Source organism: Mustela nivalis (genome assembly GCF_964662115.1).
Source record: "Mustela nivalis genome assembly, chromosome: X".
NCBI lineage: Eukaryota > Metazoa > Chordata > Mammalia > Carnivora > Mustelidae > Mustela > Mustela nivalis.
Window position 1 is genome coordinate 3,104,261 of NC_139040.1, and position 13,059 is coordinate 3,117,319.

General features: G+C 40.9%; 1 protein-coding gene and 1 long non-coding RNA gene across 2 annotated transcripts; both read right to left on the reverse strand.

The window, feature by feature from the left end:
- Positions 1-444: 444 nt before the first annotated feature.
- On the reverse strand, positions 445-9,644 carry VMA21 (vacuolar ATPase assembly factor VMA21). The gene is made up of 3 exons (XM_082716483.1): positions 9,407-9,644; positions 4,847-4,956; positions 445-4,254 (listed from the first exon to the last, which is right to left on the reverse strand). The coding sequence occupies exons 1-3, from the start codon at positions 9,457-9,459 to the stop codon at positions 4,112-4,114; spliced, it is 306 nt and encodes a 101-aa protein (XP_082572609.1). The 5' UTR covers positions 9,460-9,644; the 3' UTR covers positions 445-4,111.
- Positions 9,645-9,654: 10 nt separating this feature from the next.
- LOC309855831 lies at positions 9,655-13,058 on the reverse strand. Its single transcript, XR_014307003.1, has 3 exons — positions 12,899-13,058; positions 10,076-10,174; positions 9,655-9,934 (listed from the first exon to the last, which is right to left on the reverse strand). It is a non-coding gene; the product is annotated as an uncharacterized lncRNA (long non-coding RNA).
- Between the last annotated feature and the right edge of the window lies 1 nt (position 13,059).

A 13,059-nucleotide genomic window follows, 5' to 3' on the forward strand; every position in this document is an offset into this window, starting at 1 on the left:
CTAGAGCCCTTAGAAGCACAGAGATTAGCTGGAGCGCCAGCACAAGGTGGTTAGAGGGCCGCAGGCAAAGGCAACTGCCGCAAGGAACGGACCGCCCCTCACTGAATTATTTAGCCACAAATATTACTCCTTTCGCAGTACCTGAAGCCCATTCACTCCCAAATGAATTTTCTTTAAAAAGCCACAGGGCAAGATGCTGCTTTCTTTCCCCACTGCCACACCACTTCTGATGGGGTCACCACATAGTGGGTATAACCAGCCCTCCCTGTCTTGGTACCCTTCAGAGACCCCCACCAGTCTGAGCACCTCTGGTCTACAAGTATTGCATAAAGGCCTACCCTTGACAACTCTATAGATTTTATATGGTATAAACAGAAGCAAATAAGGGCTAAAAAACAGAGATGCTAATAAACTTACTATTCATTCAATCAGGACACATCAAAGTCGCATTTCGAACACTTTTTTAATGACAACAGACGGTAAATTTATACAAATTACAGGCTGGAATATAATGGATACAAAATCCATCCAAGTAACAGTTAGAAAAGTATCACTTACAAAAGTAAATCTGATTCAAGTGGCTAAAGAACTCAAGCCCCCCATTTCAATAATTACACACAGCTTTCAAAATAGCGCATCTAATCCCCATCCCTAGTCAGGGCACTATTCAAAGACTACAGCATACTCAACGACTCTACTGAGTTAAAAGATTCTAACATCTTCGGCAAGGATGTCAAGAGACATCTCGTAGCAGATTCACTATGCAAAATTCCAACAAGAATATGTGAACGTTCTTTGCAAACTGTAAGGTGCTGTGCAGATGTTGTTAGCTATTGCTATTATTGTCCAGTGAGAGTTCACTGAACTTGAGAAAAAGGAAGACTAGCATGTATAACTGACAAATATGACTGACAGAATACCTTAAAAGGAATGCAGAATCCATTCTTAAGAACATGAAGCAATGCAACAGGAAAGGAAAGTGTGGCCAGGAATGAGGGTAAATTGGGGAATTTCAGACTATTTTAGTGAATATATAAAGCATTTGACTATTCATAAATTACATGTAATAGTTATTGTTAAATTCCCAAAGTCCCTGAAAATAATTTAGTTTCTCAGGTTACCCTTTCCCCTTCTGCCAAATGAAGAAAAAAATCTTGTCAAGTTATCCAAGTGTTGCTTTAGCCAGCTCTTGCAAAACTCATCTTCAATATAAGAGTAGAATCTGAACTAATAGAGTTGTACTCCTCTGTTGGAGGACACACATCACTTGACAGCCGAGAAAATCTGCTACTGACCTCAGACAAGTGACGAATTCTGTGCCACTGCTGAACCATTTATAAAGTGGGCCAACAATGGTCTACGACTTCACTTGATCATAAATAAAACAATAAACATGAACTTGTCTAGAGATGAGAAATACACACTAGATAGTAGTTTCATATACCTTTGGCTATCATCTTTCCTTGCGCACACCTTATTTAACTGTTTTTACTGGTCTCCGTGGGTACTCTTAGCTGTACATATAAAATTTATATGAAAATGGCAGGTAAATATCAAACATGTCAATCAGCTGGCTCTTTTGGCAAAGATAATGAGATTTTTATGATGAAAATAGCCTAATTATTACAATGTATATGCTAGATTTCCATGAAATAGGAGGTTTTTAAAAAGATGTTTAAGTTCCTTCGGTAACAGCTCAAAACTGAATTCTGCTGTTAATACGTAAAACAGTGTCTATCCACTTGAAGAGCTAAAAACATCAGATGCATTCTACAACACACTTCATTTTCTAGCACAACAGGAAAGAAAAGATTATATTCTGGCAGGTGGGCACAAAATGGGAGGTAAGATGGGGAAAGCAATGTGTTTATCAGTAGCTCGTGCTGACACTTCAAGTTACGCTTCCTAATTGAGGTTATTCTTACAATCCCTTTTCAAACAACAGTGAACATAGTCCTATCTTAAAACACATATGAGGGCTCAATTTTAGCTTTCCTTTCTATACATCCTGAAGTACGTACATTGTGCAAGAGGAAATCAGTGGGACATCTTGAATAATAAATCTGTATGTAAAATACCATATGTCATTTTAACAGCAGCGAAGTAGTGAATTAACAGAACTCCGGAAAAAAATTAACTGGTTTGAAAACAAGCCTGTACTTTAACAATCTCCAATATCAACTCTAGCTTCCAATTCTAACTTTCAAACACTTGGTACTTTTTCCAAGAGTAAATTACAACTGCTTTTGCATGAATCTCTGGTTTAAATACTTGTAGAAAAACATCCATATCATTTTCTACTCAGCAAACATCTGAAATCAGAATAATCTAACATTGGGCATTCTTATTTTACAAATAGCATGAGACCTCAACAATACAAAACCTTGGCATTATAGAAAAGAAATTAGGTGGGTAACAGTTCTACGTGTAACAAGGCTTCTAAAGGGACAACCATTTAGAAATCTACCACACAGTACCCCAAACTTAAACCAGGGTATTCTACAACTTTATATTAAATTTGTACAATTTTATACTAAAACTGTAGTCTTTAAGAAAACACTTTACAGTTAAAATAATGGCTTAAAGATATTTAAACTGCAGACAATGTTTAACTCTAAGCAAAATAAGAGTCCTACAATAGTCATCTTTCACTTTTTCGCAACAATTAAACACAAATGCCTACTTACTTTATGCTTAACCACCTCCCTATTCCTTTAGTCCAGCTGCACAACGAAAATAGGGGTGAACAGAAAAATCAGTAATGGCAAAAACAGCAACAGTAACAGGAAATTGGACTAGTAAAAAGGAGTAAGGGTAGGATGTACTTTTTCAAGAAAATGGCCAAAACCATTCATCCAGAAAAATAATGTAAATAACTGTGAGACAACACAGGCAGAATTTGAACTTAACAGAATTTGAACTAAACCAAATGTTTAGTGTGCTGAACTAGCATTAGGAAATGCACATGGAATATAAGCCAAAATAATGTTTATCTCCAGCTAGAAATATCACATGGAATTTAAATTCTCTTCCTGTTTCAATACACATTTTTCCAGGTGTGTTTTTAGACTGCACACAAGTAGTACCAAGTAGCTGGAAAGAACAGACTAAGAGTACCAAAGTAAAACGGCAGGGTCTTTTCCCATCAGATAGGACCTCACGATTACATAACTATATACATCTGGGGTATAACAGCACTGATTAAAAAAGACTCGACTACCAATCCCAGGAATACTTCCTGGATGATAAAAATAATCTACTCTCATGAAGTATGTGAAAATGGGCACACCTAAATGTAAACTCCTACCATATACACTATTGAAAAGTAGGAAAAACAAACTGAAAGGGAGTTTACACAAACCCTGTAATGAAAGCATTACTTCACTATTCAATGCCAGAGCAAAGCAGATCATTAAACAGTTAGCCTAAAAGCACAGGGTAGCCTGCAAAGGCTAAGTGCCCAGGTAGCTATCTTTTTGCTTTGCTGCCTAGATCCTTCAATGAACCAGTCCTTTCCCACAAAAGGGTGTGGGTGTGATCTGGCCTAGTCTTCCCATGAAATAATGTAATGAGAAAGATTCCTATTGACTAGGAATTACACTCGATGCAAAATTTTCAGTGACATTCAGATGAAGTCCAAAATCCACAATTCAAGCAATTTCGCACAGGAATTTACAACCTAGAATCCAATGACCCAGGACTTCAGTAAAAGTAAGGGAAAGTGCTCCAGTGAAAACCAGCTCAGATTTCCTTCACTGTGTACATCTTAACAAATCCAGAGAAATGAACCTTAAAACCAACCAAAAGACAAAATGCTGTAAAACATTTTTGGTTGTGAGATAATCAAATTCTTCCCAAATGTATAATTAAGTTAACATACTTATTTGTGACCAACTTAACATTACAAATTCTCATTTGCAAATGAGAGACTCGGACAGTTAAAACTGATGATACAAATCATTGCATTAGAAGGATCAAATTTTACACTATTCAAATGTGACTCCTTCAGATTGATTTTAACATGTTCTCAACTTTATTGAAATTATTAATACCACAGACACATTTACCATTTTTAAAAATCCATTTAATGCTATCAAAAGGTGATGTTCAATTAATCCTGTTTGCCTTCACGCCACTGTCGTGAGCCTTCATTCCAGGCCACATAAACAAAGAGGGCCAACACCACGTGGACGGCGACCACCGCAACAATAGCAGCATAAAAATAGCTGTCCCTATTGGACATTCCAAAGGCGCCTATCAAGAGAAAAAAAGTTTCCATTTTATTCCCAAATTTATCAAAGTGCAAAAAACAAAGCATACTGCTTTTTATTAGCTATATATTTATTTAACCAGTCAGGCAATTAAAAAAGGAATACTTTGGGTGGTGATAAATCAAGTTCATTTAAAGATCTGAATACCTCCTATACACAAGAACATTATTCTGAGTGAAAACTGTAATGATCACTTCACTCACAGATTTCAACATACAAAGGGGGACTTAATTTTCTTTTTCTACTAATGTCTGCTATCAAAGGTACACTGCCCCAAATTCCTCCTCCCATGTCAGCCAAGTCTTGCTGTCAGAGGTATAGTAAGAGAAAGAACTTGCAAGCCATTTCACAGAACCCTCAACAAATATACTGTCACGCTAAAATGACTCAATGATGAACAAGTTAATTTCATGAAGGAAGACTCACTTGAACAACATGATTTTTGAAAAGCAAAACAGAAACAGATGGAAGAAGCAAATTAAGAACACCCAGCTTACAGATATAAAGAGATCATAAACACATAGAATCTTAAAAATACTAAGGGGGAAATGTCTTGTTTTATCATTTAGGATTACCTTCAAAAACATAAGATTTAGTCGTGAAATATAGCCCAATAGGTACTGTGATCATTAAAGCTGTGAAGAACAGGAGCGTCTTCAGGGTAGATGCTAATGAACTTTCATTTCTGGAAGAAAGTAAACAAAGAGAAAATCAGAACCTGCACAGCCATTTCCAACTGGTTTTGTATCCATAGAAAAGATGCTGGAAACCCTGCCCCTGCCTTGGGAGCACTGGACAGAGGAAGAGGAGTCAGGAACTCAAAATGAGAAGATCCTAAAGACCTAGAGAACACCCAAGAGACTGCCGTTCAGATCCAGTGCGAGAGGAAGCATCAAACTATGAAAGTGGTTTGTAGTGTCCAAAATGCTATGCAAGCATACCCTAATTACAGAATATATAATGGAGACAGTAAAGGAAAAGAGAGAAAACAACTAATGACGTTCCTTCACAAAGCACACTATCAAAGGCCAGCTGGATACAGTACAAACAAGGCATGAGAGATCTCCAGAGAAAAAGCAGTCTAGAAATATTTAGATGCAGCTGAAGGAAACTTAATTTCTTTGTAATTAAATAGCTATAGTACACCTTAGATAAGTCTTCATGCAACATAGACTCATTAAAAATTTAATGTCAAGAGGCGCCTGGGTGGCTCAGTGGGTAAAGCCTCTGCCTTCGGCTCAGGTCATGATCCCAGGGTCCTGGGATCGAGCCCCACATCGGGCTCTCCGCTCAGCAGGAAGCCTGCTTCCCCCCCCCCTGCCTACTTGTGATCTCTGTCAAATAAATAAATAAAATTTTTTAAAAATTAATGTCAAAACACCTTCTATTCAGTGAATTCTATTTGTCCGGAGGTTATTTTAAAATCAAGGAAATATTCCAATGGAGAAAGTTTTGATCCAGAATACAAGAAAACCATTCTGAAGAACGGAATCAAGCTTTTCAAATTTATACTTGAAGAAAAACAAGTGTGATAATCTGTAATTAAAACATTAATACAAAGACTAACATAAAAAAGATTAACATAAAAGCACAAACGAAACTGGATACAATAAAAATGTCCATAATAAGAAAATGATTTCACAATTGATGTGTATCAATATATGGATCCAACAAAAAACACTCTGACCATTACTCGGAAAGTCCTTGTGTGACAAATGAACAAGGCAAACTCCATCGTATTATGTGTATCAGGGATCTGCAAAATAAGGCCTAAGGGCCCAATGCCTATTTCTATAAATAAAGTTTAACTGGAACACAGACACACCCATTTGTTTATGTATCATCTAAGGTGGCTTTGGAGCTACAAAGGACAAGCTGAGTAGTGGTACCAAACTATATGGCCCTCAAAACTTAAAATATTTGCTATCTGGTCCTTTACAGAAGAACTTCACCAACCCCTGACATATACTATTCCAATTATGTTAAAAATGTGTGCAAATATAAAAGGACTACAGATTAATATACAAAATAAAGTTATTTCCCCATTTTCAAAATGTTCCTTAATGTTGTTTCACTGACTTTTCAATAAGTAGATATATGTCAGGATTTGTCCTATGCATTGCTACAAATGAGCAGCACTACTGCAAAGTGAAGCGACAGTAGGTTTCCAGCAACCATGGACACATCTGTACCTCATACATACCACCACGTACATTGTAAACGCAGTAAACCCTACAGCTTTAATCATTTAGCTTAAGGTCCTTTTTCGTCTCTTAAATCTATCATCAGACTACCTTAACACACTTCACGCTTTATGCTTATTGTCAACACTTGACCTTAATTCTCTTTCTGGTAATCCTCAGAGGCTCCAGTTTTTGTTCGTATCTTTTTTTTTAAGCTTCTATTTATTTATTATTTGAGAGAGTCGGGGTGGGGGAGGGTCAGAGGGAGAAGCAGACTCCCTGCAGAGCAGGGAGCCCGATGCCTGAGACTCCAGGATAATGACCTGAGCCGAAGGCAGTCGCTTAACCAACTGAGCCACCCAGGCGCCCCTGTCCGTATCTTTAGGAAGGAGCTAACCGTGCCTTCATTGTCCCCCTCAAAAGAGCTTATCCTCTAGGCACTTTTCCTGATCATTCTGCCTGAAATGACTCATTGCTCTGGGATGCCATCACACTTAGCTCATACCTGTTATTACAGGACTTAACATGCCACCTTGCTTCCTATTAGACCTGCACATCTCTCTGGAGCCCTAGAAAATCCAGGCAAAGGGGTTCTTTTTTATTTTATTTTATTTATAAAAAGCAAAGGGGTTCTTTTAAGTGTGTAAATAATTATTAGCAAGGAGGTTTCTGGAAGCCCAGAAAGGAAGGGAACATCTCAAGTTTACGGTTTATAAACAATGGTCTACAAACTTTTTTGACTATTAATCCACCTTAAATATAAGTTTTGAGCACAAAGCCCATATAAGGGCATACTGATTTTTTTGAACAGATCATCTACACACATATTATCAATTCATTACTTAAAATATAAAACATGTGTGAAACTAGAAACTTAAAAAGGATACGGTTAAAATAAATTCACATAGTAGTTGTAATATTTCCTTTCCCTACTTCAGTGGAACATCTTTCAACACATCCTCCTACGATGATCACTGAGCTACACAATCCTCATCTAATATAGTTATGCTTCCTTAAACTGTTTCCTAGTAGTAAACTTTTAGGGAAATTTACTGTGTAATCCTCATAAAGAATATGAGTAGCTCTACAATAGGTCTATAAAAATTAAACGTAAGTATTTGACCACTTCTTTCATGAATCCCAACAAAAAACATGACCTGGGTGTTTCTATAGTGAGTTCAAGTATGTGTTTTAGGCATGCAAAGTTAAAATATCTAACCTGATAAAGAAACCAAGCTTGAGAATCTAGGGAAAGGGAGTGTTAACTGGTTCTTTTGTTCTTCAAATCACCTCTCTTAAATACGTAGTATCTCACCTGGCCTTCAGAAAACATCATTATTGAAAAGATGCTGTAATACCATACAAAAATGTGTTAAGGCAAACAAAGGCATTTACAATCCCACCGCTTAATCCTAGTCTTTTCTTTTCTACATGCTAATTTCTAGCCGCACACTCGTATGCCAGGCATGGGCTCAGCTTAACAATTTGCAGTTTATTTTCAACTCTTTTTCATTTTTTTACCCTAAGCTCCAAAATTTTTTATTCTGGGTTATGACCTCACAAATATGGGACTAAGTATGAAGTTAAGCACACAGACTTTTGAAAACTAGCAAACTTCCTCTAATGTTAAGAGGACATTTTCTCTTTGGCTTCCAGCCACATCCCCGCCACAGCTGGCAGTTTTGCAGGCACAAGCCAGCTTGGGTGTAACAGGTGAATTATTCTAAAACAAAGTAACTGGTATCATTCAACTGGTTTCTTCTACAACTCTCTCATTGGGTGTTACAGAGACTTCTTAGAAATAAAGAACATGAAAAATCCAGAATTAAAGTGGGCCTCCAACAAAGAAATAACTTAGGATGAATCTTACTGCTGTCCCACTCTTTAAACCACCTATAGTTTACCCAGTTGATACGAACTTCTGCAGCAAGCAGTAGCAGACACAGCTTACCACTTCCCTTCTGTGGCAATCAAGACTTCCACTGCAACTAGATTTCACTGCAAATTGCATTATGACACACGAAAATCAGGTGTAGGAGGGCTACACTGTATTCTAAGTGTACCTGACAAAATTATCTGTTGGTATCCTAGTAAAAAGCAATTTAAAAAACATCTATATTGACATCATAAGAGAGAGAAAAGGATCACGGGGCTCCAAAGATTACAGGCTTTGGAATCAGTGGGATTGGTCAAATACCAGCTTCAACACTTACTAATTGTGTGTCCTGACTGTGTGATCTTGGGCAAGTCACTTATCCTGAGTAACTTCATCTTTTTTTTTTAAAGGGCGAACAACACTTTCTTAATTTTACTAAGGTACGTAATAAAGAGCCTAAGTTGAGTCTGGCACACAGTAAGTCATCATCAAATGGCAGGTAAATCCCTCCCCACCTTTTGGCCTACCCAGGTGTCACTGGCAAGGCTAGTGGGCCACAGTGGGCCAGAACGGCCGTTCTACTCCGCCACCAAAGCTCTTTCTACTAATTCCAAGTGAAGTAGTCTCAAACCAGGGGAAGCCCTACTCTTTCCTTCGTTCATTCATACAACAAACATTTAAGCCCCTACGATGCAGGCCCCGTAGGGGACAAGCAGATGGAGAAGGCCGGGTTCCTGCCCTCAGGGAGCTCGCCCTGCAGTGGGGAGAGACTGCAGAGAGCAAGATCGCAAAATAGACGACAGCGAAAGGAAGGGCTAGAACAGAAGCATGAGCTGAAGGCCCGCCGACCTCTACCCTAGGACCCCAAGCCCCAGCTTGCGTGCGTGTAGACAATGGAGACCCCAACCTGCCTCCCCCCTGCCCCAGCCCGCAGCCCGGCCCCGAGGGTCCAGACCTCACGCCCACTGCAGGCCAGCCCGCTCGGTTCGGGCCTTCCTTTCCAGCCCACTCCAGGCCAGGGCCAGGTCGCCTTGCGGTCAGGACTCCTACCCGGCCTGGGGCCCGCTCGGGACTACCTGAAGTCGGGTGGCTGCAGCGCATTTAGCGCCGCTTTATCCAGGCGCTCCATGGTGTGGCCGCGCCCGCAGCAGGTGCTGGGAGGCGGGGGGGCTCCAGGACCGCACTCACTGCCCTCGGTAGGCGACCCGTAGAGGTGTGCCGCGCCGGAAGTGCCGGCCAGAGCCGGGCGGCGGGACGCAATGCGCAAGTGCGGCGCGCCGTGGTGACGTTGAGCGGCGCCGGCGCCGGCGTTCACGTGACTTACCGGCTCGGGCGCCGAGGCGCGCGCTCTGTGAAGAGCTGTGTGTGCTCGAGGAGCAGGCCGGGCGAGTAGCCGAGCCACCCCACGTTGAGCCGGGACTTGCCTCGCAGCATGATCCTCCGAGGTGGACGGCGGTGCCACCGCCCCCTGATCGCGCGGGAGCACCTCTGGTCCCCCTCCGGAACCGCGTCGCCAAGCGGCGGTGTCGAGGCTGCCCGAACAGACGAGCCGCAGACAGGGACGACCAGGCAGAAGACTGTGGTCCTAGGCAACCAAGCAATTTCTGAAGACAACACAAAAAAGAAGTGCACATTATTTCCCAGCCCTTGAGAAACGCCTCCTAATTATTACCAACAGTGAAAGTCCAGCCATGGGAAAGTGGGAGGAGTTAGTTTACCACTCACCGGAGTCCGAATGTCAGAGCTGAAAAGAGCCCTTGCTGAGAGTGACCGTCCGGACCTGACGATGCCAATGACCCCAACTTCCACTTCAAGTTAAAAACATTTTGCAGCTGCTCAGAAAGCTGCCAATGAGACAACAGGAACTCAAATAGTAAGGGACAGATGGGCCTCCCGGACCCGCGCAAGCCGAGAGAGGTATAAACGACAACAGTGCGGTAAGCATAGGGTCAGGCTTGACAAAATAGGGTTGCCACTGGCAGCTAGTAAGAGGACAACCCTTACATGGTCAACGCCTGGAAAGGGCCGCTGACCACACATCTATTTTCTGCATCACATGGATACAAAGACCGCATGTGAAATCATAACTAAACAGGGCAGCTTAAAACAGCGATAAGCACTGTGGGCTGGGCTGCAAGAAGCCTGGGTTTGAGTTCAAACTGATTTCCTCTCTGGCCCTCATCTAGAACCTTAGGGAGATAAGAATAATCTAATTCCAGAACTAGCGCAAAATTAAAATTTAACTGTGGAGTTGGCAAACTGTGGTCAGCTGGGTGAATACATACAGCCTGCTCATTGGCAGTTTGCAAACAGTTTGAAACTCCTGAATGAAGAAAGGGTTTTCCTTTTTCAATGGTTGAAAAAAATCAAAAGAAGAGTTAATATTTTGCCACACATGAAAATGGTATGAAATTCAAATTTCAGTGTCCATAAATACAATTTTATTGGATTTCCACCATACTCATTAGTTTCTATCATCTGTAGCTGCCTTCAAACTACAATGGCAATATTATGTACTTGGGACAGAAACTTTATTCCTTTAATATCTAGCCCTTCACAGGAAAAAATTTGCCACCCCTGCTCTAGCTAATAACCCTATACTGAAGTTCTTGTACCCCTAGGGATCCATACTTGGAGTTTCTGAGAATAATTTTCAATATGTTAAAAAAAATCCTAAAAAATTCCATGTATTTACTTGCCATAAGAGATCAACAGCTACTTAGAATATGACCTTTCTTTGATTTTAGGCACTAATCATATCACATTGATGAGGTAATCCTGGTTATCTCGTGAGAAAATATACAAATTATTACTAAACGAAGCTGTAATATACTTCACCGACTAAATCTTTTAAAACATAGAGAATAAGCTCAAGAGGAGGGAAATTTGCTTTGTGACTTTGTGTATCTCCAATGCCTACATTAAGGGCCTAGTATATGGTAGGTGCTCAATAAATATTTAAATAAATGAACTGGGTCCACAGGAGATCAAAGAGCAAAAGGGTTCTTGGTAGCAAAAAGACTGCAAGCCACTGATATAGTAGTATTAGCTTGCTGGGGCTACCTTAACAATGAACTGCAAACTGACTGGTGGGAGAGAGTCTGCATTGTGCGCATGGAGGTCTCTTGGATCCCCCACAAAGGATCTGTGCACAAATAAAGATAGCCAGAAGGAAAGTACCTAGCACAAAGCAGTTTTTTAAGGACAGTGCATTCTCAAGTTTGGAGGTCGGTTGGGCCCAGAACTGGCAACTGCACTGGAGCTAGGGGGTCTCTTCTTTTGATGTTTGCATAGGTTATAGCTCATAACTGCTGGGGGGGGGTCTCCAACTGAAGTTGTTTTGTAACACCTCAGTAACTCCCCCTACCAGTTGTGAGGGGGAGTCTTCTGGCCCTACAGGGTTCTTGCTGGAACTGTCATGGCCATTTTCCTCCACAGGGGTGGGGATTGAAACGACAGTGTAAAACTGTAGGTTACCCTGGGGGTCGAGGTTGGAGAAAAGAGTGCAAGTTCTATACCTGTGGCTCTTGTTCTGTCAACCAAAGGGTATTAGAAGACTTAAGACCAGGATGTTAAAAGTCATAAAGTCAGGATGTTGTGCCGCAGGCTTGTAATTTGTCCTGTGTCTGTCACCACCTTTGTCTCCAGCTCATGTCTAACTTACTCTATCAGAATGGTTAAAGAACAGAAATTTATTGTTACATAGTTCTGGAGGCTAAAAGTCTGCAATTGAGGGGTTAGCAAAGTTGGTTTCTTCTAAGGATGGTGAGGGAGAATTTGTTATGTGCCTCTCACCTAGTTTCTGGTAGTTTGTGGGCAATCTTTTGTGATCCTTTATTTGTAGAAGCATCCCCTGGATCTCTGCATTTCTCTTCACATGGCATTCTCCCTGTGTCTGTATCTGTATCCAAATATCTTTTTATCAAGATGCCAGTCGTATTAGATTAGGGGCCTACCATACTCCAATATGACTCAACTAATCACACCTACAACCTAATTCTTTTTTTTTTTTTTAAGATTTATTTATTTGACAGAGAGAAATCACAAGTAGACAGAGAGGCAGCCAGAGAGAGAGAGAGGGAAGCAAGCTCCCCGCCAAGCAGAGAGCTCGATGCGGGACCCGATCCCAGGACCCTGAGATCATGACCTGAGCCGAAGGCAGCGGCTTAACCCACTGAGCCACCCAGGCGCCCCCTACAACCTAATTCTTAAATAAGGTCCCATTCTGAGTTACTGGGGGTTAGGAGTTCAACATAGGATTTGGGCTAGGAGGAAGAGAGACACAATTCAGCCCATACCATTAGTCTAAACTCCTTCTTGTACAAATGACGAAACTGTGTTCCATAGAGGAAAGGGAGTTATCAGAACACACATTTATCTAGTGGGGCCAAGCTTAAATCTTGCCTCCAGACCAGCACTTTTACACTCTCACATCAGCAGCCTGCGTGGCATTTGTGTGATAACTTAGACAAGAATCATTCTTAAAAGAGATCTGATGTGGGACAAAATGCATAATCTCATTTACATATTAGTGTTTGAGGTTTTTTAGCAAACTAAAGATGTCATACCTCTTTTTGTTGCTGACTTCACACTCCTCCAGCATTTACTGTGAGCTCACTGAGGTGAAGATAGAACTTTTAGAATAAATTCAATCTGTAAGAGAAAAAAAGAAATTAGCACTCTGGCCCCTAAACAAAGTCCTGCAACCTCCTACCTGCAGCAGCTGCTA

Excerpts from the sequence above, each read along its gene's own strand:
- VMA21 (XM_082716483.1), bottom strand. The coding sequence starts at position 9,459 with ATGGAGCGCCTGGATAAAGCGGCGCTAAATGCGCTGCAGCCACCCGAC. Across the intron at positions 4,957-9,406 it reads CTGCAGCCACCCGACTTCAG|AAATGAAAGTTCATTAGCAT; the intron begins GTAGTCCCGAGC and ends ACTTTCTTCCAG. Across the intron at positions 4,255-4,846 it reads TAAATCTTATGTTTTTGAAG|GCGCCTTTGGAATGTCCAAT; the intron begins GTAATCCTAAAT and ends TTCTCTTGATAG.